The sequence below is a fragment of the Podarcis muralis genome, chromosome 4, assembly GCF_964188315.1.
Source record: "Podarcis muralis chromosome 4, rPodMur119.hap1.1, whole genome shotgun sequence".
Lineage (NCBI taxonomy): Eukaryota > Metazoa > Chordata > Lepidosauria > Squamata > Lacertidae > Podarcis > Podarcis muralis.
Genome location: NC_135658.1, coordinates 53369134 through 53396559, shown reverse-complemented (window position 1 = coordinate 53396559; position 27426 = coordinate 53369134). Strand labels below are relative to the sequence as shown.

Genomic DNA, 27426 nt, shown 5'->3' with positions numbered 1-27426 from the left:
CCTGCATCTGCTTATTTTCAAAGTGCTCTGACACAGATCTGGTTAGCTTCTTACGTACGTAGCTGTTACTTTTCAGCTCTAGAGTATTTGTTAGTCGAAATCCCTTCCGTTTATTAGCAAATCCGTTCCTTTTCTTCTTCCCCGCAGAGGGTTAAAGATTGCTACATTTGAAGCATTCTGGGAAATGTAGTTTTTGCCGTATGGTCCGGGAAACTGCCCATTTTAAAAAAGCTGCCTGAAAAGTAAGTTTTTGCTTTCGCGGGGGCGGGGGGGGGGAATCGATTAAAAAAAATACATGGCTGGGTTAAGTGCTTCTTTACAGTGCGTAACAGAACTGTTGCCCTTACTTTGCAGTGAGAGAAGTTTCTTTTTCAGATTTTCGTGACCACGTGTTTTGATTTGCTTTGCTTCTGAGGTTTTACATGGCTTCCTTACACTTCCTACAAAACCCGTGTTTGGAATGCCATATACTGTATCTTTTGCGTTTCTCACGGGTTGCTTCCATTTCAGTTTGATACAGGCATTTTTAAAGTAAGCAAGATGCCAGCAGTACTGGCATCCCTCCAAAATGCTATAATTTGTATGAATATAGTTTGTTGTTGCTTTAAGATCAGTGGGTGCTACAACTTTACGGTGCAACTTTCTTTTAAAGTTTTATGGGTGTTTGTTGTAATGCATGAATTTTGTGTTCTCTAAAGACAACTGATCCCATTCGTTTTTCACAAGTATGGAGAAACATTTGCATTGGGGATGATCTTTCCTTTCACATTAAAGCGGTCTTGCTTAATCATAAGCAATGTGACCAGCATAAATAAAGTTTAACTTAATTCCTAGGTACCATGTTATGGGTGTTCAATGCCTTGCAAGCTTGTTTTTTATATGGGGTGGAACTGAGTGTTTGAGATCACCTAGAAGGAAAGCAGTGCCGAACTTGGTGTTGACAAAATAAATGATGCAAGGAGAGAGAGTTGCAGCCCAAGACAGGAAGAAAGATGGTAAGAGAACACCTAGCTGCTTTAAATGAATTCAGATATCTAGAGCCTGATTTCTACTCAAGAGTAGTAATAGAGCTTGGTGATACAATCTCGGAGTCTCTGTCTATAATCTTTGCGAATTACTGGAGAATTGGTGAGGTCCCTATGAACTGGAGGTGGGCAAATGTTGCCCCTATCTTCAAAAGTGGAGGGAGACCCAGGCTACTACCAACTGGTCACCTTGTCATCATACCAGGAAAGGTCCTAGAACAGATAATTAAACAGTCAGTTTGCAGAGAAGCTGATAAAATGTGAACTGGACAAGCTAAATGTTAGGTGGATTTGTAGCCTGGTTGCCAAAGAGTTGCTCACTAACTGTTCCTTGTCATCCTGGGAAAAAGTGAAAAGGAGGGTGCCGCAGGGTTCTGTTCTTCTGTTGTTGTTTAACATCTTTATAAACATCTTTTTTATGTTTAGTGTGTCCTTCTCAGCATAGGGTAATTATTCTGTTTGCCTAGTAGTGGCCAATTCATGTCAAAATGAATTGTTACCTAGAAGGTTGCAAAGACTTTTGACTTCAACCTTAAAATGTTATTGAATGTTATTAAAATGTTAAGGGATGCGGGTGGCGCTGTGGGTAAAACCTCAGCGCCTAGGACTTGCCGATTGTCAGGTCGGCGGTTCGAATCCCCGCGGAGGGGTGGGCTCCCGTTGCTCGGTCCCAGCGCCTGCCAACCTAGCAGTTCGAAAGCACCCCCAGGTGCAAGTAGATAAATAGGGACCGCTTACTAGCGGGAAGGTAAACAGCGTTTCCGTGTGCGGCTCTGGCTTGCCAGAGCAGCGATGTCACGCTGGCCACGTGACCCGGAAGTGTCTGCGGACAGCGCTGGCCCCCGGCCTCTTGAGTGAGATGGGCGCACAACCCTAGAGTCTGTCAAGACTGGCCTGTACGGGCAGGGGTACCTTTACCTTTTATATTTCCCCCTTCCATTCCCTCCCACAAACAGCACATAACACCATGTCATTTTCTGGTGCAGTTTCAGAGCTCTGAACTGTAACATATTTCAAGGATTTTTTTTATTTTATTTTTTTAAGGCATCTGAGCTTCCATATCTTTCTGTTTTTCTCCTTAAGATACAAAAGTAGCTTGTGTTAGGAATGCATCCTGTACCAAAAGTATATTGGGTTATTGTTTCATTTGCAACAGTGGTACCTCGGGTTACAAACACCTCAGGTTACAAACACTTCGGGTTACAAACTCCTCTAACCCGAAGGTAGTACCTCTGGTTACAAACTTTGACCCAGGATGAGAACGGAAATTGTGCGGCAGCAGGAGGCCCCATTAGCGAAAGCGCACCTCAGGTTAAGAACGGTTTTGGGTTAAGAACGGACCTCCCGAACGAATTAAGTTTGTAACCAAGTTAGACTGCAGAAAGTGTTATGTGCACGGAGATCCAAGCATGGTTATCACCCATTTTGAATAGATCTCTTTCTATATCATCACCCCAGCTGTGCCGTGTTACATAGGAGGCTAGTTCCATTGAGGATAGGATGGAGGTTTGGAGTAATATTGTGCATATTCATTTCCAATAGAGATAGCTCATAAAATATGGCCAAGATCCAAAGAGTTACTTTTAGTGTGCCCAAATTTGGGAGTGTTTATTTGACAATTTTGAGGGGGTCTATTGTTACTTTTGAACATTTTAAAAATGGATTGGCAAGGGGCTTGTGGGGCACTGTTCTTTGAGAAGCGCAAGTCAAATGCCCCTTGGGAGTTTGGGACCTAGATGCATGGCACTTTGATCCCAGTCTTTGCAAAATTGTGAGGCAATGCAGTTTTAAAATTTTGATTTCTTTTAAAAAGAGCAAGATCTTATCTACCCTGGAAAATGTTGTAACCACCCTCTTTTACGCTAAGCTGATGTCTCCTCTTCATTGGTCACTCATTAGTGGGGTTTTGATAGGCATATAGCCAGAGGCTGCTCCTTCTTTCTTTCTTTCTTTTTTGCATGGCTATTGGAAACCCATTCTTTCCAGATTGCTGCTGTCAAGATCACAGTAAGTACATTGTGTGTCCTAGTGTAAGCCTCCAGTTCTAGCAAGAATGACTTATGTAAAACCAGTCCATCTCTATTATAACAGTCCTAAATGCACTTACTTGGAAGTAAATCCCATTGATTTACTGTAGTGCTAAGCATGAATACCAGGAGGTGTTTTCATCAGTCTCTTGGATTTGCTAGCAAATGCAAATGTTTGGGCTTGAGGATTTAGTGCATATTATTTTGTGTGTTTTGTTTTGTTGTTGTTTTTTTGTAATTTGCTCTTCAGGCATGATAAATCAGTCATCAATTGAATTATTTATCATACAAAAGTATATATTTTTCACTACAGATTAAATGTTTTCGTTACTAAAACATTTACTAGTAACATTTAGTTACTAAAACATTTAAAGGACAATTTAGTTATTTGACAAGTACTGGAGCACTGTAAGGGAGATGAACAAAATTGAGTTGTATATTGCATTTATTGCTAAAATGCCAATGATTGCTAAATAAAGCATTGCTTCATTGTATTTTCCTAGTTTACTTAACCATAATTACCATTTTTGTGCTCAAAGCAACCTCTGCAAAGATCTGTAACAACCTCTTCTGTGTCTGCTTCCTGAGAACAAAGTACGCACATCTACACATGAGTCTTGATAGGTGTATTAAATCCTGAAAGAACCTCAATACACCATATTCTACTCTTGCAGATTTGTGATTGAATTACTGTGGAGGCAGCTGATGACTTTCTGTATGCATAGTTATTTATTAATTGATAATTTTATTATTAATTTTTTTTGTAAACTACTCTGAGGTTTTTGTACAATCACGCAGTGTATAATTTTTATGAGATGAATTAATAAATAGGGCACATTTTATCTTATTATGATGGTAGTCAGCTAAATTTTACTCAGATTACAGCCACTGAAATTAATGAAGACCACTAAGTTAGGTCCACTCATTTCACTAGATCTTCTCTGAGTTGAATACAGTGGTGCCCCGCAAGACGAAATTAATTCGTTCCGCAAGTTTTGTCGTCTAGCGAATTTTTCGTCTTGCGAATTATTATTTAGACAAAGGAAACAAAGTCGCAAGACGTTTTCGTCTTGCGAGGCAACTCGAAAACGGAAAAACCTTTCGTCTAGCGAGTTTTTTGTCTTGCGAGGCATTCGTCTTGCGAGGTACCACTGTACCACTCATTTATTTTTCTATTATAGTCATTATTCTAAAATTGTTATACAAATTTAATATACAAATAGATTAGCATCTGCTACTATTATGCAAATCTGTAGCCTCTTTCATCCTATTTTCTGGCCAACTGTAGTTGTGACAAGTTGGGAAGTCATTGACTTGGAAGTGGGATATATGCATACGTAGTGCTACTATGCAAAGTGGATTGAGTTTAGAAAGGAGCATAACAGATCTTATTTCCCCCCATCTCCAAATGGATTGCGTCTCTGCATACCCAGGAAGAAGTGTTTGGCAGGGTTTGCTTTTTATCTGTGCCTGACGTTGGGAGGAACTGTACACATTGACTAGAGTGGGGTTAATGACCAGCCGCTCTTGAGGATTATACTGGAGGTGGGTAGGGAAGGGCAAATGCCATGTTTGCAAAAATTGCAACAGGGGGACTCCTTGTTTAAGTGAGATTCTTAACTAGTTCGGAACCTATTCCCTCAGGAGCTATACAAAGGTTTTCATAGCAAAGGCAGCCAATTAACCACGCATTTAAAAATGTATAATCTATATTGCACATTTCAGCAGCAAAAATAATCTCAGTCAACCAACCGTTTGTTATTTTTTGCATTTTCAAATATTTTTAAAGTTAGTGTGGTATGTATAAAGAAAATCCTCTGTTATGGTTCAGTCGAAAATAGATCGTTGCACTATACAGTGGTACCTCGGGTTACATACGCTTCAGGTAACCCAGAAATAGTGCTTCAGGTTAAGAACTTTGCTTCAGGATGAGAACAGAAATCGTGCTCCAGCGGCGCAGCGGCAGCAGGAGGCCCCATTAGCTAAAGTGGTGCTTCAGGTTAAGAACAGTTTCAAGTTAAGAACAGACCTCCAGAGTGAATTAAGTACTTAACCCAAGGTACCACTGTATACTTTATGTTGCAAACAGCAGTGTGATATGGAAAGCAAAATGGCACATTATGCTACCACAGCTGTTGCTCAGTACAGCACTCAATATTTTGCATGTCCTGCTTCTTTCTGCACAGACCGATGGCTGAGCACGTGCTTGTGATTGGCAGCGGAGGCAGAGAACATGCTCTGGCTTGGAAACTGGCACAGTCTCCACATGTGAAACAGGTACTGGTCGCACCTGGAAATGCTGGTACAGCTAAGGATGGAAAAATCTCTAACGCAGGTAATTGAAGAAAATGTAGAGTAAGTTGAAATGCTTAGCTTCACGACATTAATCTTTCAGTAGCTCCCACTGATAAATTGTGGCCATTTTCATCCTTCAGACTCTTTCAGACTCTTAGTTTATTAGAAGAAGCAAAAATTAAAATGGCTGGCATCAGTTACTCTGTTCTGTGCCAGAAACTCTGAGTCTCTGAGCTGCCATTTCCCCCTTCATTGAAAAGAAGGGTTGCTGCATCATATAAAGACCAATATGCTCTATTTAGCTATCCTTTTCATGAAGAGTGAAAGAGATGCCTTGGGCATTCACGTGGCACTCATGTGGTCTGTTCAAATGTAGAGCATGAAACAAAAATCTTTGTCTCTCTGCTCATTGGATTAATGTTGATTTCCTCTCCCAAAAACCTTGTCTTTCACAGGACAGTACCAATGTTATGGTCAAGATTACTGTATTTTTATTTATATGTGTTATGTTTTTCTTGTTGTTTTCCCCAATGAAAATAGAAGATGCAGAAATGTAATCTGTCTGTCTGTCTGTCTGTCTGTCTGTCTGTCTGCCTCTATATATAAGAAAAACAGCTTCTTAAAATAATTTTTAAAAAAGAAAGCTTTTCTCCTGATGATGTAATGCTTAAAAGCGCATGATCTGTTTGCATGACAACCTGATCTGTCTTTTAAGGTACACATTTTTGCTATGATCTGCCTTTTAAATCTGAAGCAGAAGAGATAGCAGATGAGTTGTGGGAAAAGGAAGTGGTAATGTTTGGTCCCTGGAGGCATTTATATACATGCAAATTTCCATAAAGCCCAGACCTCCTTTGACCACAAACTATATTCTACATTTCACCTTTGTGGAATAATTAAATCCTAGAAGACAAAAAAAGCATTCTTAATCTGTTGGTATGATTCTTTTAGAAATGGGGGAAGTCACTCAAGGGCAGTTTTTCCAAACGTTCATCCAGCATTAATCAAAGTGAAAATTTATTCTATACCCAACCTTCATCCGACCCCCAACACATTTAAAAGGCCTTAGAATGTTTAATCCACCAAAGGCCTGGTTATAGAGAAACATTTTCACCTGGTGCCTCAAGATATGTAATGAAGTAATGAAGACACTAGGCGAGCCTCCCTGGGGAGAACATTCCACAAACAGGGAGCCACTGCAGAGAAGGCCTGTTCTCAAGCTGTTGTAAAATGCTACACAGCACCTTTATCAGCGCCCACCCCCTCTGCTATTTAAGAGTTGTCAAATCCATATCAGGAATCACATCACAGAAGGAAAGAAGACTACAGGTTAAATACGCTTGGCCAATTGAAATATATTGCTTCATGTTTGTCAAGGGATGAGCAGTTTCTGCCTCTGTGACACCCCTTGAAACTGCCCAATGCTTGTCGTGTGGAACGAGGGGGTAGGAATTCTCCTGGCCAATTGGTTCACATGACCCAGTTCACTTCAGACTTTGGATTTATTTATTCTTGATAAAAGTCAGAGAGTAACATTTTCTTTACTGTGTGTGTAGGAGGGGGTGCTACCTGGTTTTCTCTCCCTTGCTGGCACATATTGGTGTTTGTGTGTGCCTGTCTGGTGCTGCTTATTAAAATTAAAATTACTCTCAAAAGTCTCCTTACAAAAAGTAGGGCAACTTTGCCATCTTTACGCACAGAAAAGTCTCCCCAGTATTGTCCCGGAATTAATGTAACACCAGGACTTAATATTAACTGCAGTCAGTGACCTAGAATTCACAATTCCCAATTTAGACATGTGGCTTTCTGTGTACAATGCGACTTGAACCATTCATATTTGCAAATGGAAGATTGCATAATGGAGCTGTTAGGTTCGAACGCCTGCTCACTCTGAAGCTCATTGTGTGACCTTGGACCTTATCACTATCTCTCAGCCTAACCCACCTTAGTGCTTTGAAGGTTAAGTGCCTCTCTGAGCCATGTGGAAGGGCAAGAAACAAATGTAAGCAGTAAATAAAAACCGATCTAATTGCAACCGATCTATTTTTTTTGTGTCCGTTGATAGTTATCTCAGTCAGTGATCACGCTGCTCTTGCCAAATACTGTAAAGACCAGAAGATTGGACTTGTGGTGGTTGGTCCAGAAGTCCCTCTTGCTGCCGGTATGTCTAAAAGAAATTATTCTGCAAATTCCTGCCTCCTGTTTAATCTACTAATTTATGACTTCTATATGCCAATCTGAGTGTATAAAAACACACAAGTATGCTAATATGCATGCGGTATAGGGCATCTCTTCTACCAGAACATGGTAATGAAGGGAGCAGACATTAAAGTGGAAAAGTACTTTTTGGCCTTTGTGGTTGGCTAACAGCTCAGAGATCTGGAGTGACTCTGTTTTGGTCACAGTGTTTGCCTCAAACAGTTCTTTGCTCGTTGTTTGTCTGCTTCAGCTTTTGAAATAGCTACTCTAGATGATAGCCAAGGAATGGATTTGGTTACTATGGCTTCAAAGTTCTCTAGCTGCTACTTCTGCCAACATTTATAGCTGGACACCATTTTTGTAATCTCATCTCAGTTGTTTTGTTTTAAATTAGGACTTACAAGTAAAACATGCACAGAATATTGCCGTGTGAAGTGCTTTTGCATCTTCCATGACAATCCATTCCACTCTATTCCCTCTTATGCAGAAGGCAGCTAATATTCCACAGCCACTGTGCATGCTCAGAGTTTGTTGCTTCTGAGCAGAGGATGGTGACTGCCCCCTTAGGGCTTTTTTCTATAAAGGGGGGGCAGTATTTGGTACCTCTGCTACCTTTGAGGTTTCCCCGAGGCTGTGAAGACCTTCCTCTGTGTGGATGCTGTACTCAGAGTACAGTGTCAGATCCATGATTGTCTTTCAATTAACTCTTTTCATAAAACCCATAACACTTTGGATTATTTCTGCTGCTAGGAATTGTTGATGACTTGACAGCTGCTGGCGTTAGATGTTTTGGTCCTACTGCAAAGGCAGCTCAACTAGAGTCCAGCAAGAGCTTTTCCAAAGCCTTTTTGGATCGTCATGGCATTCCAACTGCAAGATGGAAAGCTTTCACTGATGCAAAAGAAGCATGCGCCTTTATTACCAGGTACAGCATCTTTCAGCATGGGGATAATTCTTTGTCTATTTTTGTTGCATCTTCCCTGCTTTTGAGAATGTGTATAGAGCTTGAAATCTGAATGAAATTCCTCTTACTTACTTACTTACTTACTTTCCTTCCCCCCCCCCCCCCCGTTAAGTGCGGCTTTCCCTGCCCTAGTTGTAAAGGCAAGTGGTCTGGCAGCCGGAAAAGGTGTGATTGTGGCCTCTAGTAAAGAAGATGCGTGCAAAGCTGTCCATGAAATAATGCAAGTAAGTTAGGAATGTATTAATAAAAACAATTTTATCATTAAGATTACACCTAAAATTGTTTCCTGGGAGCCTAGTATTGGGCCAAACCAGGACTGAGGCTGCACTCCTCAATGCACTTAGTGGAGAGTAAATTTCACTGAATGCACTGGACTTGCTTCTGAGACATGTTTAGAATTGCAGTGCCACTTAGACTGCAATCCTATGTATGCTTACCTATGAGTATGCCCCAACAAATGCAGAGAGACTTACTACTGAGTAAGCATTAACTGTGCTATTAAGGATGTGTAGACCTATCATTTAAAGCAAGGGTAAGGAGCCTGTGAGCTCCAGTTGTTGCTGGATTACAACTCCCATCATCCCTGACCTTTGGCCGTGATTACAGAGGCTGATGGGAGATGGAGTCCAACAGCATGTGTAGGGCCACAAGTTCTCTATCCATGGTTTAAGGGGGTATTTATTGTATTGCTTTCATCTGAGCGAATTCTTCCATGGAACTTGAAATGTATGATATCTTAAAATAGAAACAGTTTGAGAAGGTCTCTGCTTATATTGCTGGGTTTCTGAAGAAGATTGAGAACACGTTTCAAAGCGTTTGTTCTTTCTTCTCTGCTGGATCAGGCAGATTCTATTTGCTAGAATACTATTACAAAGGAAAGTCTGTGTTCAGATATGTATGTATACTTTTCATAGTTATGTACTTTTCATGCAGGATAAAACCTTTGGAACAGCCGGAGAAACGGTTGTTGTTGAGGAGCTTCTTGATGGAGAAGAGGTCTCTGTAAGTATATCCTATAATGTCTGGCAGCCTTTCTGACACAACTTGTCTTCCATTCACTGAAATTCCTTCCCATTCATGGAGCAGCTCTGTTGGATCCCACCTGATGTCCATCATGCAACACATAAAGCAAGTCCAGTTGGTTAATCACTTTTATCACTTACTGTTTTCAGCAAATGTTCTTAACTTTGGCCAGGTAATGCCCATTCTGTATATTAAGTACAAGTCCTTACTACTTAAGGACTTAAAAGCTACTCACTGAGATAGACTATGGTGGCACTGTTTTGAGCTCTACCTATGTGAGTTGCCAAAACAAAAAATATTCTATTTATGTAATCAAAATACTGCATTGCTGAGTGGAACTTGGCCTTGCAATGTTACAGTTGTTCTGTCAGTGCAAGCATTTGTGCTTTCCACACAGAACAATCTCCCCTCTCCTCCCAACATGTACTGTACTGATTCCTCAGAGCTGATTTGGGAGGGCATGTGGGGAGAAGAAAAGTATTGTACCGTTGTATATTGTTTAGAGAAATGCCAACTGAGTAAAAGTAAAATACCTTGGACTAAATTAAAAAATTGTCCAGTAGCACCTTAGAGACCAACTAGTGTAACGACCCAGTTACACTAGCAGGACTCATCGTATTAGCATCTACTAGTGATACTGTTCAGTTGAATCTGTCTCCATGCTTTCAAATTGGCTTCCTTTTGAGTGATCCTAAATATTGATCCCTGGCTCTTGCTGGATATTATTGATCAGTCATAAGAGTAAGAACTCCATTTCAAATCAAATATGGAATTTTTTTGGGGGGGGAGGGGGAACCCTGTGCCAAAAAAAAACCCCCAGCAACAACAGCAGCAGCATATTAATAATACAAAACACCCATAAAGCATGGAATGTATATTTAATTGTTAGAAAGGAATTTAATACTTCTGTTTTCCAGAAATGGTGGGTGGCATCCCGCTGGATCATATTAGAGCAGACCCATTGAAATCAAATTACTTCAGCTCACTGATTTAAGGGGTCTGCTCCAAGTATGAATATTGTTGGATTTCGCCAAGCACCTTCAGAAAAATATTATGAATTAGATCAACATTTGCATAATTTGCCTGGCTCCTAATTTGTATAAGAGATCTCCATTTTCAAATATTGCATTTGTTTAAACGAATGTAAATGAACTTAAAGTATTGTACCGTTGTATATTGTTTAGAGAAATGCCAACTGAGTAAAAGTAAAATACCTTGGACTAAATTAAAAAAAATTGCATGCACACAAAAGCTTATGCCCAGAACAAACTTAGTTGGTCTCTAAGGTGCTACTGGACAATTTTTCAATTTATTTCGACTGCATCAGACCAACACGGCTACCTACCTATACCTTGGACTGTCTCCCATCATTAGGAGGTCACTAGTAATTAGCAACTTATTAATAATCATCTTTTTAAACCTGGACACTGAGTTAATTTCTGTTATTACCTGGCATAGTTATAAACCATCCATGGTTTACCTTGTTTTTCTTACAGTGTTTATGCTTTACGGATGGTGTCACTGTTGCCCCGATGCCACCTGCCCAGGATCACAAACGCTTAATGGATGGAGATCAGGGCCCAAACACAGGCGGCATGGGTGCATATTCCCCAGCACCTCAGGTAAAACTCAGGTTTACAGTGCTTCTTTGTCAGAGCTTATTACTAAAGAGCACCTGTCATCAGAGCTGAGTAACAGGAAAAACAGATTCTTGACACCAGGAGCAAAAAGGAAAAAAAGCATGACACAATAGATTCTTGTTGCTAGAATTGGTTAAATTTTCTACATTCTTAAAAGCTCTACTTTTGTCACATTTTATTAGCTGTCCAAGGAACTTCTTCTGAAAATCAGAAATTCTGTTCTCCAGAAAACAGTTGATGGTATGAGAAAAGAGGGTATTCCTTACATAGGTAAGTGGGAGTATCATTATACGAGTGATATCCATCATTAGCCATGTGCAAAGTAGACCCATTGAAGTCAATTGATTTCAATAGTTCTACTTTGAGCATCTGCTCTATGAGTTAAAGCAGTGTTTTGTTTTTTAAATGACAGCAGTCCAAAAATGCAACTAATTGTGGACAACTGCGGTGAATGCAAACAATTGCTGACAAAGCTCCACATACTTCTCCAGATGGTGGAAACAATAGTCATAATCTTAAAATAATGCAACATTCTTTTAAAATTTAATGGTTGTGTTTGTCCTCAATATCTTGTGCCTTTTTCCTTTAGGTGTCCTGTATGCTGGATTAATGCTAACCAAAGATGGACCTAAAGTCTTAGAGTTCAACTGTAGATTTGGTGACCCGGAATGTCAGGTGAGTGACACTGTATATCTTGGGCTGCAGTACATCCAGCTGCCTTGGAGAAAGCTCCATTCAACTCAATGGGATTTCATTTTGAGCAGATATGTGTTAGATTGCGCTTTAAACTTTTTTCTTTCCCAAACCCCTCTATGGATTGGATCATGCTGGACTAATTCAGTTATCCCTCAGAATGTATTACTCCTGCAAAGTAATGTTACTATGCACTCTTACAATATTGGAAGAGTTGAAGTAATTGAGATGCTGCGGGAGACCTAGTTGTATGATAAGCACCTAGAAGCAGTAGTTTCTAACACAGAAAGCTCATTGTTCTTTTTTTTCTTGTTAAGTTCCAGCAACCAGAATTTTAATTGATTTACTTAATAAAATTCCTGCAGTTGTGCAATAGCAAAAGTCCGGCCATTTTTGCATTTTTTGTATCAAAGATGTATTTGAATGAGTCGTCACTATTTGTGCGCTTGAACTGAACCCCTCCCTTCTTTGTGGGATGGGCCAAGGCTCCACCAGTCTTGCTAAGTGCACTGTCAGCAAATCTCATTCTCACAGCCATCAATCCTGCCATACACTTCCGTTGCCTCTGGGTTAGTGACTGGAGGGGGGCAACTGGTACTCCCAGGGAAGCAGATTTGACAGGTAGATGAGAGAAAGCTGTTATATGAAGATAGTGTACTGCACTGCAATTTAAGCCAAAAATGTGCCAGTACAAGTAGCACATCATGCCATCGTACCATGGCTCTAAATGTTTCTTCTGAATGATTAAATAGCAATTGCATTATTTTATGTGTTTTGAGTACAGTCGTATCTTGGAAGTTCAACAGAATCCATTCTGGAAGTCTGTTCGACTTCCAAAACATTCGAAAACCAAATCGCGGCTTCTGATTGGCTGCAGGAAGCTCCTGCAGCCAATCAGAAGCCACAGAAGCCTCGTCGGACATTTGGGTTCCAAAAGAACATTTGCAAACCGGGAACAACCACTTCCGGGTTTGCGGCATTCGAGAACCAAAATGTCCAAGTTCCAGGGCGTTCAACAACCAAGGTACGATTGTATAAGCATTGGTTTAAATGTAATGTGTGATCATATTGTGAGCATCGATCAAGCAGGTTTATTTGCAGTATCATTTAATAATCACATATTTACTTACCCTTTTTTCTGGTTTGAGGATTCTTGTTTTGTTTTTGTTACCTCTTTAATAAATAAAATCTCACACACACACACACACACACACACACACACATATAAACATATACACACATATATACATTTTTATATATGAGATAGCCGCAATGGGAAAGTACCAAAGTCTAATTCTCTGATCTTCATTACTGTACTATACTTCACTGCAAGGTATATTTAATATATTGTTAAAGTTCAGTATACTTGTGTGTCTACACCAACTCATTCTACATGTTTTAATAAAATATGTTTCCTAATCAATGTGCTTGGGATGGCATACATTAATATACATTGAAATGCTTCTTTAACTTTCTTGTCATTTCCATGGTATTTCACTGGGAGTAAATTCTCTAGTTTTCTTATTTTTAAAAAAGTAACACCAGAAAAATGTGCCTAATTCTGGTCTATATTTATGTAGGTAATTCTCCCGCTACTTAAGAGTGACCTTTATGAGGTTATACAAGCAACGATGGATCAAAAATTATCTTTCCACATGCCTGTATGGTTAGAAGACTGGGCAGCTGTGACTGTAGTCATGGCTAGTGAAGGCTATCCAGGAAACTATCCTAAGGGTTTGGAAATAACAGGTAGGAAACTGATACCCAGGTTCTAAACATGTAGAACATTATATCCTTCCACTTTCATGTGATTGACAAGAGACTATGTGAGTCTCTTGCAGGTTGGCTATCTCAAATAACGAACGCTTTGGTTTTAACCAGTTGAGGGTCTGCTTTTGATTTCTAAAGTGATAGTTTCCACTTTGTCTCAGAATACAAAGAGCAACTTTAATTTCTGCAAGAAAAGACTGGTTACAGTATAGCCAGACACTGGTTGTATATTTAGGTAATAGATAACTCCTTTTACTTAAGTAAGTAGTAAATCCCTTTGATTTCATTGGGGTTTATTCCCTAGTCAAAGTGCTTGGGACTGCAGCATTAGAGAGCAATCCTATACATGTCTACTCTGAAGTAAGCTCCACTGAGGTCAAAAAGGTTTACCCCAGGGTGTTGGGCTGTAGCCTTTGAGACCTTGCACTCCCACTTTCAATCATCATATTTACAGGCTGCCGAAAGAAGAGAAGCTTCTCAGTAACTCGGCCCCCCTCAGAGCAGTTGCTTTAGGGCCCTTTCTGCTTGGTATCCCTTTGCAAAACATGTGGCCATCTTGGTAACTTACATGGATGTCTTGGTGGCCATAGCCACCTTATCAGAAGGCAAGAAGGAACAGCAACAACTGTAAAATACAGGCAGTCTGGCTACCTGGAGATATGCTTTTGCCCAGCCCTGCAGTAAACCATATGTCTTGAACAAGATAAGGTGGAAGGGAGTGAGGAGGTCTTTGGGTGGGTGGGTGGGTGGGTGCTTTTGTCTCTGTCCTCTTTGTGTATGCGTGTGTGAATGCCAGCAAGTAAACTGAAGCCTTTGTTCGCCCTACATTATCAAGAGAAAGCAATGCATTTTACATGTTTTTATTTTACCATAAATGTTTTCAATGGCTTTTTATTTTATTTTAAATTGTTTTAGCACTGATTTATTTCCTGGCACTCAAGTCACAGAACGGTGTCAAATGTCGGGATGTAATTTCATAGAACAGGGGTACCTAACTTATGATTCTCTAGATATCATTGGACTCCAGCCAACATAGCTAACAGTACCATCATGAACATCTCAATAGATATTCTGCCCTTCCTCCTGAAGGAGCCCAGGGATATCAGCAATGAAAAAGACATATTTTAAAGTATTCTAAAAACAGTTTTAAAACATTCTCTCAGCCAGTGATTTCAGGGTTGTTGGGAACAGTATCTTTCAGCCATATTTTAAAATTCTTCCTGAAGGTTTCTAATGAGGGAGGCAGACACAAAAGAGGATGATGTTACGATAGATGCCACATATGAACCAGCAACTTCGCGACAACCACATATAAGCCACTCCTACCGTAGAGGTTTCAGACAGATCACTTCTGGCCCACACGTGTCCTTTTCCATCAACTTTTTATTTATTAATGGGTTGAGTTCACTGCCATTTTTATTTGGTTAGGCATATTTATAATTGCTTGTGCACTCAATAGATGTATGGCAAAAGGTTTCAGGAAACTTTAAAAAATAAATAAATTCTCACCTTATAGGATTTCCTCGGGCGAAAGAGCTGGGTTTGCAGGTGTTCCACGCAGGCACAGCCATGAAAGATGGCAAAGTGGTGACCAATGGCGGCAGAGTCCTCACTGTGACAGCTATCAAGAAGGACCTTGTCACCGCACTGGAAGAAGCCAACAAAGGAGTAGGAGTCATCCAGTTCAAAGGGGCCATTTATAGAAAGGATATTGGTTATCGGGCTATAGCTTTCCTTAAAGAATCCAGGTACCTATCTGAGGCCAAATCAGAAGGCGATAGTAAGAATATGTGTTAAACATAAGACATAATCCATGCAAATCGCTACATAATCATTCCATGTTTCAGTAAAATCTTGTATCAATATATTATACAATATCCTCATATAACTATTCTTAATGGATATCCTTGTGCATTATCTCAAAAACAACTAGGATTAATTAATGGGTAATGAATAAGTATTTCTTTTACTGAGAACACTGTTGAGCAAAACATAAGATGGCTTACACTTACTTTTTCCACGACTACTAATGCAACATTCATGACACAATATTAAACCAGTTTATCTGTCCTGTTTTTGAGAAGATTAGTGCTCTCACAGAGAGACCTTTTTTTGTTTCCTCTTGGAACTACATTGCCCAGAATTCTTTGTAAGGTTGTGTAGATTTGTTGTTAACAAGTGAAAAACTCTAGTGGGTGGGAAGAATGAAACAGCAACATGCACCTACATGAAGTTGCTGCTCCCAAAATGCTTAAGAGTGACTACACTGACATCTCTTCATATTACTACGAATTAATCCATTTTTGAAGGAAATAAAAGTTGAGGATGCAAGAGGCTGGTACACTTAGGCTATAGAGCAGGGATAGGAATCTGAGCACCACCACCACCCCAATTCTATTGGACTACAACTCCCATCACCCCCAGCCCTGTCCTAGCGTGTGAAAATCTTCTGACACAGCCACTTGGAGGCTACTCTTGTAAAGATCAAGCAAATACATTTTTACCAGTATAACTGCGTCAATTGCCATCTTGCACTAATGCAGCTTCACTGGTAGAATTAATCTAACCTTTAACCTAAATGTTTTTGTCAGTGCCACACAATATGAACTATTGAAGAAGTACTTTTTATAAAATAGTCTTCTACTATGAATGAAATTCACTGTTAGTATAAAGCTGAAAGCATATGGCATCAGGTGTTAGTATACTGTAATACTAGTCTTTTTGTGTATGCAATAAAGTTTCTAAGAATGGTGCAGTATCTAGCTTTATTTTTATGGAATGTGTAGTATTTGATTAGAAGTGGTAAATGATATGAATCTGTGTAGTGTTCTCTATCCATTGAGTTGATTTCTCCTTCCCCCCCCCCGCCCCCCAAAGCAGACAAGGCAATATTTGGCCAGATGTAAGAGGACTCTTTCTATGCATGTTCATGCACATTCTAAGCCTAAACAGCGATAGTGAATTTGAGTTTATAGCTAGTGCATCTGAGTTTATGCCTGGAGAGTAAATGGTGTACTCAAAATACATTTGGGCTTAGCTGATGACAATGATGTGTAGCTTTAAAAATATTACAAGTTATGTATACAAGATATATTTTACAGGGCATGTTCCTGTTTTACTTCTGATAAGCCTGAAAACCCCTGAAAAATATATTGTTTACAAAAGTCAGCATGATCCATTTAACAGATACTGGACTTGGACCCGGGAGTCTTGGGCTCACATGTCAACTAAGACTGCAATCCTAACTCCCACTTACCTGACAGTAATTCAGTAGGGCTTACTTCAGAGTAGACCTATTCCTTCAATAGCATGCAGCTGCTGTGATACACATCTGGGAATGTGAAAAGTGTGGAGCAGGGATGGGCAGGGAACTAGTCCCAGCTGAGGGACCACTCAATCTAAGAGCACAGGGATCGTGAGGACTGCCACAGAGCTACTGACCTTTGAAATCAGGCCTTTTGGAGCAAACACTCTCACTCATACTTCTTAAGGGAAAAGGAAAAGTTCCCAGCGAATTCTTACACCTCCATACTGGCACTGGAAAATACTGCTATAGATGGATTGTATGTATGACTCAATTGACTATTGGCTATTCTGCCCTTTTAGGGGCCTGACTTACAAAGACAGTGGTGTAGATATTGCAGCTGGTAACACGTTGGTTCAGAACATTAAACCTTTAGCAGCGGCCACATCTAGGCCAGGTAAGATAAAATCTGTACATTCTAATTTAAACATTTGTAGAATAAGTTCATGAAAAATTGAGTTCTTTATACCCATACCCCTTACTATTTTGTAAAAATATATATGCAACTCTTGTATTTTACATTTTGCACTAAGAATTCCAGATGAGGCATGCAGTTTAGCCATCGTGCAGAGATTTCAGAATACTGGAATTGTGCTGTAGTTAGGACCTGCAGAATATATTTAAGGAAAATCATTCCATTTAACATATCTGTACCATATTGGATAGAGACCCTTTATCTGACTGCAGCGTCAAGATCCCACCCACCCCTCACCTAACATTTTTTGTAAAGCAGAGGTTAACAGAGCAAGGTGAACTTTTCTCCCAGTTGAATACAGTGGGACTTGATTCTGAGTAAAAATGCATTGGATTACATTGTGGAGCAAGTTAAATGTAGGAGCAAGGAGAGCAGGAGGGAGAGGCTCATCCCTCACCTTTGCTGTTAATTCCAATTGATTGGCTGCAGAATAATCTAGGCACCAGGGAGATCCATGGTGGGAAGATCTTTTGCCCCCTTTCCCTGCCCAGTTTGCTCTGCAGTGCTGCTTCCAGATCTGAAGAAGGGCAAAACCAATCAGGGATGTGGTTTGACAAATAATTCTATAGCCGCCTCTAAATCACCTCCACCATGTGAACAAGACCTTGGTGAACGAGTCCTTTTCTTCCTGCTTGGTAGGCTGCAATGCTAACCTAGGAGGGTTTGCTGGCCTCTTTGACTTGAAAGCAGCTGGATATAAAGATCCAATTTTGGTATCTGGAACTGATGGTGTCGGAACAAAGCTCAAGGTAATGGGAAGGTTGTGTGGGCCTTTAATGGGTTTTTGAAGGTGTTAGGCTGACAACAGGATTTTTACTTAGTAACTGAGTGTTTACCACGCAAAGGGATCATAGTTTGGCAGCAGAACATGCAAAAGGTCCCTGCTTCAGTCCTTGGCATCTACAATACCCTTTTTTCTCCCCCTCCCCAATGAATAACTTTATTTGCATCACATTCAGATATGTGTCTGAAACGGATGTCAGTCCTTCACAGGAGAGCAAATGGAAGGGCCTAGTTTCTGAGGCCTAGCAACCAACAAATTTTCCAGTATACTTTTGAAAAAATGTCCAAGAGCACAATATAGTGTCAATGTCCCTTTCCCAAGCCTGGCTGATATAAATAGGAGTTGCATAAAAGTATTTTGGGGTCTCCTCTGATTATAGTCACCTATGTACCTTCCATGGCAGTTAAAAATGAAATCTCAGTTATGTTCAATACCAGTGGCTGGGACTCAGAAGTGGTGAGAGTGCTATTGCATCTAAGCATCTGGTTGGTCACCACAAGAACAAGGAGGCTGGAGTAGATGGGCCTGTGGCCTGATCCAGGAGGGCTGTTCTGATGTTCCCAAGTCTTGCCAAGCTCAGGTGTGATTTGTCTAATTCTCATTACAGATTGCCCAGCTATGCAACAAGCACGACACCATTGGTCAAGACTTGGTTGCCATGTGTGTCAATGATATCCTAGCTCAGGGAGCTGAGCCCCTCTTTTTCCTGGACTATTTTGCCTGTGGGAAACTTGATGTCGGGACGGCTCAGGCAGTCATCGCTGGAATAGCTGAAGCTTGTAAACTGGCAGGATGTGCGCTCCTCGGTAGGAATGATCACTCAGGTTTCTGCATTTAGTTAAAAGCAAACCTTAATGTTGCAGAAGGTAGATTCATATACTTATACTGTGTCCGGCTGCTATGGATCCAAGAATCAGTTTACACATTCAGTTTGCAGTGGGTCATCACAGTGTACCCTGTTTTATGAGTGGGAGGAATTTAAAAGGGGAATCTTCTGAAGAGGTGAAGAGTGTCAAAGGCAGGGGCAGGCCTTGGTAATATGGCGCCCTGTGCCAGGCCAAAATTCATGCTCCCCCCCAGCCCTTGCGCTGCCTTCCCAGAGCCAGCTAAGCAAGGGGCCATGCTTTGGGAAGGAGGTGAAAGACTCTCTCAGGGTTGTAGAGCCCTCCTGTGTCCTTCACAAAGCTGGGCAAGTGCTAGCTAGGCTTTGGGAAGGAGGTGGGAAGGTGCCCCCTTTCAGCTCAGCACCCTGTGCAGGGAAACCAGTCACACTGCCCTAAATCTGCCTCTAAAGAAGGCTGGATTCAGTCCCAGTCCTTTGCCTCTAACATGCTAGTTTTCTGTGTGCAGGAAGAGTTTATATAATGGGTGAGGTTTCAAACATATGATCTGCCCCCCCCCCCCCACCAGCCCCAATCAGCAGTCTGAAGTGGCACAACAGCAAGAACTGTCTTGTGTGATTCTCCTGGTTGTGTAACTTGGTACAGACATTTTGGCACCTGAGTCAAATGACAAAATGGCAACCCCACAGTCCCCACCAGGGAAGAAGAGGTGGGTGAAGATCTACATCAGGAACAACAGGGAAAATAAAGATTTATATCTGCTACCCCTGTGGATCCTGCTGCCTGAGACAGTCGCCTCTCCTTGCGTCATGAGTGGGCTCACCGTGACTTTGTACTTAGGCAAACTCTCATAACGACCTTTCCCTAGATTATTTACTTATCAGAACTGCTGTTTTGCTTGTTCTGGCTGTTCCATTTGGAAATCCTTTGTTCTTTACTTAATCGTGTAACACACACACATACCTCACACGTTGTTGACTGATTTCTCCATTTTAAAATGGGCAGAATTTGAGAAACTGAATCATTTTTCATGGCATGATCCACAACATGGGAAGGGAACATGCTCAGTGGCAGAATATCAGCCTTGCACGCAGAAGGTCTCAGATTTAGTCCAATGGCATCTCCAGATGGGGCTGGGAAGGACTCCTCTTGAGAGCCTAGCCATGTTGCTAGCAGTCAGTGTGGGCAGGATCGAGCACGATAGATCTGTGGTAGGATTCTGTTTAAGGCAGTTTCCTGTTTTTCTGTGTGCTATTCCTTAAGAGTGCCAAAAGCACCTATGATTTTGTTCTTGTTTTTCATTTCTTCCTTTGGATGTACAACTTCCAAATTTTATTGAAAATTCAATAAAATGTAATCAACAAGCGAAAAACCACAAAAACCCCATCTAAGACAGGCTGTGCTTGCTATACTTCAGTGTATGTAAGAATCTGGCAAGTAGAGTTCCTATAATGGTCACCAGTGGTTTTGCTTTAACACTCACAGTCCCTTTCTCTGTCTTCTCTTGCCACCTCAGGAGGAGAAACGGCTGAAATGCCTGGCATGTATCCACCGGGAGAGTATGACCTGGGGGGCTTTGCCGTTGGCGCTGTGGAACGAAACCAGATGCTTCCCAAGCTAGACAGAATTGTCGAGGGAGATGCGATTATTGGAATAGCTTCCTCTGGTGTTCACAGCAACGGGTTTAGCCTTGTGAGAAAGATTGTCGAAAAGTCCTCTTTAGATTTTTCCTCTCCTCCAGTGGGCCGATCTGGTAACCAGACATTAGGTAAGATCAGTAATTACAGCATTTTCCTCTTCTGTCTATGTCACGGGGAGCAACCTTTGGTCAATTTTCAGTTATTAGGACATTTTGGGTCTTTTTATCAAAGGGCGGGGGACTCAGATCCTGGGGCCAAATGTAGTTTTCCAGGCTTCTCTTTTCTCTTTGGCCCCTGGAACTCTCTCCAGGCCGCCCCCCCTCACAGACCTAGCCCCTCCCTGAGTGTTTTCATTTCTTTAATTTCTTTCCTATGCTTTTGGAATGTGACCTCGAGCTGTGATAGTGACTCCAACTTGCTTGGATGTGGGGAAGTGCATTGAAGCCTCTCAATTTAGCATGGCTTGGATGTAACTAACTGTTTTAAGATAAAAGAGTCACATCTGCTTCTTTGCCTCTGGCCACATCGGCCTCTGGAATATATGGCCCCCAGATCACTGTCCACGAGGGAATGTGGCCCTCACGTTGGAAAAGGCTCCTGACCCTGGTTTCTATCAAAGGACAACTAGTGAGGAAAAATGAGTACGTGCAACTGTCGGAATACTTTTACCTCTTTCCATTTTTGTGCGTACTTGTGTGACTTTTGCACTTCATTAGCCGCCTTCCGATGCTAATCTTATGTCCCCCCCCCCCCCCCAGTCCTGCCTCCAACCTCCATGGATTAAGCATAGACATCTGCAGAGGGAATGCCTGTGTGCATAGGCATCCTATGTAAAACCTGTTTGTGCTTGCTTACAATCAAACAGTGTGTACATTTTATGAAATAAATAAAAATAATAAAATGTAAGCTAGAGTGCAAGTCATGCAGAGTTCTAGCTTCTGTGGAAGTCTATGCATGTAGAGGTCTATGCGTGTAAGCTTTCTTCCCTCCCCCCAGCCCTTATAGACACCCCCATGTTGAATGTGGATCCCAGGTGCAGGATTGGAAGCCATGAAATGCAATTAATATGGAGCCCTTTTCATGAGGGAGGGCCACAGCAATATCTTCGTAAGGCCACCTTGATGCATTTCATCCTGCTTGTGCTTTTGTGCTTTATCATGCTTTTGCATAATAACCTGTTAATGACTTATGTTCTCAGGAGAACAACTGCTTACGCCCACTAAAATCTATAGCAAGATTCTCCTGCCAGTTCTTCGTTCAGGCTACGTGAAAGCCTACGCCCACATCACTGGAGGAGGGCTGCTGGAGAACATTCCACGTGTCCTCCCAGCATCCTTTGGGGTAGTTCTAGGTAAGAACGTCTTGGTCATGGTGAACACCTAGGCAAAACTTGCAAGCTTGATGTAATATTTCTTAATCGATACCATTTTCCTTTCTTTAACTTGGTTTCTCCCTTCTCCTGCACCCATTTATTGAAATCCACATTTTATCTCAAAATTGACTGATTTTTAAGGATGGATTTTCACATTCACTAATAAAGAGTAGAATGAGATTTAGACATTCCCTTTCATCCCAATTTTATATGGCTTTCTGTGGACACTCAGTCTATGTTTACACCATACATTTAAACCACTATGTTGCCACTTCAAACAGTCATGGCTTCCCCCAAATAATTTTGGAAGCTGTAGTTTGTTAAGGGTGTGGGAGTTGTTAGGAAGTACCTATTCCCCTCACAGCACTACGATTCCCAGAGTTTCCTGTGAAAAACAATTGTTAAACTACTATGGGAACTGTAGCTCTGTGAGGGGAATAGGTGTCTCCTAGCTGTCAGCACTCTTAAAAAACTACAGCTCCCAGAATTCTTTGTGGGAGGCCAGGCCTGTTTAAAGTGGTATTATTATGCCTTAAATGTATGATGTGAATGTGGCCTTAGTTGATTTGAAAAGATTTTGAATCAATTGAAAAAGATAATAATTTTTAAAATAGGTAGTTAAATTGGTTAAATATGTTTCCTTCAATTGCCAGTGATAACCATTGGATCTTTTGCTATTACTGGGCTTATCACTATTATGTTCATTAAGTTCAATCAGAATTATCAGCTTAATTTCTCAGTAATGCTTGTTGACTGATTTTTTAAAAAGTGTGTTACAATACAACTCTGGTTATTTTCAGATGCTATAAGCTGGAAGATACCGGACATCTTTTCTTGGCTTCAGAAAGAGGGGAATCTGTCAGAGGAAGAAATGGCTCGAACATTTAATTGTGGGATTGGTTCAGTCCTGGTTGTGCAGAAGGAGCTGGCTGGGCAGGTCCTGAAGGACATCCAGAGGCATGAAGAGGCCTGGCTGATTGGAAAAGTTGTTCGGCGTCAATCAGGTCACTATGCAGAGCCTCATCTATCTGGGAATGACTTGTGAGGGTGATTATTTTTAATGGGGTGATGGTGCTGCAGCAATCCTGAATTAGGACTGCATCTGTTTTGCATGCAGAAGGTACCAGGTTCATTCCCTGCCATCTCCAGGGGAATGTCCCCAGTCTGAAACCCGGGAGAGCTGCTGGCAGTCATTGAAGACAATACTGAGCTAGATGGACCAAATGGTCTGACCCAGTAGAAGGCAGCTCCCTTTGTTTCTAATTATTTAGTTCTATTTATTTACAGCTAATGTTTCTTTTTTTAATTGAAGGGTCTGCCCACGTTGAAGTCAATAACTTGCTTCAAGCCTTACAGGCAAATAGGATAGAGTCCTTCCACAGCCAACACAGCAAAACCCAACCAAGCAAAACAAGGGTCGGCGTCCTCATCTCTGGAACAGGTGAGACTCCTACATTCTCTATTGTGAGAAATGAATGCCATCTTTGAGGCCATAGGTTGGGGTATTCTGGAAGACTGCTTTAAAGTAGTTTAGTCAGACCATACCATAAACAGCTTTGGTTCTGCACACCTGAAAGAGCGTCTCCACCCCATCATTCAGGCTGGACACTGAGATCCAGCTCTGAGGACCTTCTGGTGGTACGTGAGGTTACAGGGAACCAGGCAGAGGGCCTTCTCAGTAGTGGCACCAGCCCTGTAGACTGCCCTCCCATCCGATGTAAAAGAGATAAACAACTATATGACTTTTAGAAAACATCTGAAGGAAGCCCTGATTCCTGAGACAATCATGAAGGCACGTTTTCACAAGCGACAATCTTCAAGTGATCAGACACCTTTCTGCATAAACACAGAATGCAAGGTGCTGTATTTTGCAAACAAACAAAAGCAGAGTTTTATGAGTCAGAATTTTATGGGGTAGAGGTGACTTTCAAAAACTCTTCTAATTTGAAAGAAATCCAGCCAAATACCGGAGGTTTAAATGGCAGGATTTCTGCAGCTTTTTTTCTTTTTTAAAAATATGCACTATGGAACAGAAATGAAAAGAACCATGAGAGAAAAGGCACTTGTTCAGAGCTTGAGTGGCAAACAGTTGGAATAGGAAGAACCCCTTGAAAATACACAGGTTTCTTTGGATGTATTTATAATGAAAAACTTGTGCCTCAAGAAAAAAAATACTTAACATTTAAATGTGTGGAATGTGCTGCAAAAGTGTATTTTGCCATCCAACATGGCGATGGTTCTATACTTACTGAATCAAGTTGCTATTTTGCTGCTTTTAAAAATGTTTTCAGAATATTTGAGTCCATCTTAAATATATTTTCACTTGATTGTCTTGGATCCTTCAGGTACAAATCTGGAAGCTTTAATAACCAGTACAAAGAAGCCAACTAGCTATGCACAAATAGTCCTTGTCATTTCTAACAAAGCTGGTGTAGAAGGGCTAAGAAAAGCTGAAAGAGCTGGCATTCCTACAAAAGTAAGTAAATGTTCAACAGTATGGCATGTGTAACTTAATGGTTAGGTGTCTGTGTCTGATATGCTCTGGTCCATGGGGTCATGAAGAGTCGGACACGACTAAACGACTAAACAACAACAACTGTGTCTGACTGTTCAAAATGTTCAGCGTTTTTGAAATATTCAGCATTAATGATGGGGGGGGGGAAATAAATGTATCCCATAATCTCACAATCTTTTACTCTGTTTTAGGTAATTGACCACAAGCTGTACAGCAGTCGCACAGAGTTTGACAGTGCAGTTGATAAAGTCCTTGAAGAGTTCTCAGTTGAGCTGGTCTGCCTTGCGGGATTTATGCGGATCTTATCTGGTCCTTTTGTCAGAAAGTGGAATGGTAAATGCATCTGGATATACTGCACTTGGAACTAGAAATGCCCATGCCGTTAAATGTTGTGTATAGTATGTGAACCAGTTAGACAACAGTTTCATTTTCAGTTAAGAGATTTTGCTAATTTCCTAGTTTAAAAATAGCACAGTGTTTCCCACAGATTTAGAGGGACATCTCTACATTTTAAAAATAAACATTATTGATGTGAAAAAGGGACATTGATATTCTCCATGTTACTAGTGAACCAGTTGCATCATAGCTGTCCCATTATTTCTGATTCCAAAATGCAGCTGGTTTCAGATTCTGAGTTGGTGGCTGCGGTTTGTCTGATAATGTTGATTCAGACATTATAGTTTCTAGTCTATATCTAATTGTCACCAGTTCATTCAAGACGATGGAAGTTGCAGAAAAAACCTGCTTTGTTTTACATATTTTGTTTCAATTAGTACATCAATAATTTCTTGTTTAAGCATTGTAATGCTAGGAGAACTAAAAAAAATGATTTTTTTTTTTACTTCTAGGAAAAATATTGAATATTCACCCATCTTTGCTGCCTTCATTTAAAGGAGCAAATGCCCATAGACTGGTACTGGAGGCTGGAGTCAGAGTCACTGGTTGTACTGTGCACTTTGTTGCTGTATGTTCTCCTTATTTGCTACTCTGTTAATAATAATCTTAGTTTGAATTGATTGTCAGATTGCTTCTCAGCCAACAATGAATGCAGAGGGATTAATTTACACAGACTGTGAAAGGGTTGGCCAGTGATCTGAGCACAAAATGTACTAATTAGACAGTTGCTGCACCTCCTGCCCACTTCAGCATAGCCTGAAATCTACTACAGCTCAGTAATTGGGGAATCTTTTTGAATCCAGCCTAGCCTGACTGCTGCCAGCTGCAGACCAGGTCAAGGTTAACTTAAGGAATCTATGCAGCTGGTAAGCATAGTCATTGGACTGCTTCATTTACTTCACAATTTAGAAAAAAATTATTATTGTGAACTGTAATAATATTTTACCTGGTTTTCATAGTGGTGTGGGTTTTACAGTTTTCTCTTGAATTCTCTTCTACAGCTAACTAGACCAGACTGGAGTCAGACTAAATATTTGTGGTACAGAATTTGCCAATTTCAAGATAGCTTGTAGTGTTGAAGATAATTTCTTAAAGCAGAAAAAGTCCCATGAGAGGTCATGAAAGCAAACCAAGGCCATGTTCTAGAGCTCATAATTTCGTCTATCTCTCCATCTTGTCAACGTTTCTGACCTTCCTTTCTAGGAAGAAGTTGATGCTGGAGCAATCATTTTTCAAGAGCCAGTCCCCGTGAAGATTGGAGACACAGAGGAGACTTTATGCGAAAGGGTGAAGGAGGCAGAGCACAGAGCCTTCCCTGCTGCTATGCAGTTAGTGGCAAGCGGAGAAGTACAGTTAGGAGGAGATGGGAAGTTACGCTGGAATTCGGGAAAGCACAACTGAAATGCAGAGGACAAGAAAACAGCAACAACCACGATGCATAATTTTTGCTTTAATTGTGTAGCATAGGGCAGCAAGTTGAGAAAGCCAAACAGAGCCAAATTGGGAAGGGGATGAATTAGCCATCTCAAATATTCAAATACTTTTGCCATAATACAGGTTCATAAAACGGACCTCTGCAGACGCAGGTTCTCATGGTAAACCATTTGTATGAATAACACCAGGGTCACCCACAGGATCGTGAAAGGTGCACTGAAATATCCAAGGCCCTTGTGGGCAACCATTTCACACAAACAGATTGCCACCTAGTACACACTAGTACACACTATGCCACACCTGTATCAAAGGGCCAGCTACATGGCAGTGCCCTTGTCTAAATCAGGCATTGCCTTCACAAACAGACCGTGCCTACTCCCAGGAAAAGGGACTATACAATAAAACTATCTGTGGTCACAGCATTAATTAAGCATTTTAATATATATCCTTTTAACATTTCGTTCTGAATAGCAAGGTGAATCAGAATCAGGTTTTTTGGCCATAGTGCTAAAGATTGAAGTATTTCATAGCAATTGGTGAGCACAAGAAAATCAAAGAAACACATGGCTTTAACCAGGGTTGTATTCAACTAATCACATGTGGGAGATTTAATCCCCACCCCTTTTCTAAATATATTATACTATGAAACATGTTGTCTATTAAAACTTAACCCATGACATCATGGAGACATGCAATAACATGTTCTTCAGTATGTTTTTATCATAGCTAGAAAGCACAGTGAGGAAGGAATTGACCTAACTTTGAAAGAAAATAAGTAGGTAGCTACATATTACATGTGCCTTAAAAAAAATCATGATGGTGGTTCATTAAAGGAGAGAATACTATATTTCCATTGTGTTGTGATTTTGCTATTTACAAAACTAATCAGTGTTCAAATGCTAAGCTTCCATAGAAATTGGACTATATAGCACAATACTGTTACATTCCTCTTATCTGTTTTGTATCCAAATGTTCAGTGATATCAAACCCCATTCTAATAAAAAAACACACATTAATTTAAGAAATTA

At 40.7% G+C, this 27426-nt stretch overlaps 1 protein-coding gene across 3 annotated transcripts; it reads left to right on the top strand.

The window, feature by feature from the left end:
- Positions 1-140: 140 nt before the first annotated feature.
- Positions 141-27426, top strand: LOC114596056 (trifunctional purine biosynthetic protein adenosine-3). Of its 3 annotated transcripts, none has more exons than XM_028727075.2 (23): positions 153-242; positions 3012-3032; positions 5239-5387; positions 7413-7508; positions 8297-8471; positions 8623-8734; positions 9444-9512; positions 11030-11155; positions 11356-11443; positions 11763-11848; positions 13447-13615; positions 15153-15384; positions 17243-17337; positions 18055-18164; positions 18807-19005; positions 20558-20809; positions 21880-22032; positions 22854-23057; positions 23366-23494; positions 24399-24529; positions 24760-24901; positions 25417-25532; positions 26168-27426. In XM_028727075.2, exons 3-23 carry the CDS (start codon positions 5243-5245, stop codon positions 26363-26365), a joined length of 3027 nt encoding a protein of 1008 aa, XP_028582908.2. In that variant the 5' UTR covers positions 153-242; positions 3012-3032; positions 5239-5242; the 3' UTR covers positions 26366-27426. The 3 variants fall into 3 exon arrangements, with proteins under 3 accessions (XP_028582909.2, XP_028582908.2, XP_028582906.2); XM_028727073.2 differs by lacking the exon at positions 153-242 and adding an exon at positions 535-995; XM_028727076.2 differs by lacking the exon at positions 3012-3032 and having other exon boundaries at positions 141-242.

Bases quoted from the DNA above. Each gene is read 5' to 3' on its own strand.
- LOC114596056 (XM_028727076.2), top strand. From the start codon at position 5,243: ATGGCTGAGCACGTGCTTGTGATTGGCAGCGGAGGCAGAGAACATGCT. The intron at 17,338-18,054 runs GTAAGATAAAAT...CCTGCTTGGTAG, and splicing joins AGCGGCCACATCTAGGCCAG to GCTGCAATGCTAACCTAGGA. The intron at 19,006-20,557 runs GTAGGAATGATC...TTGCCACCTCAG, and splicing joins GGCAGGATGTGCGCTCCTCG to GAGGAGAAACGGCTGAAATG.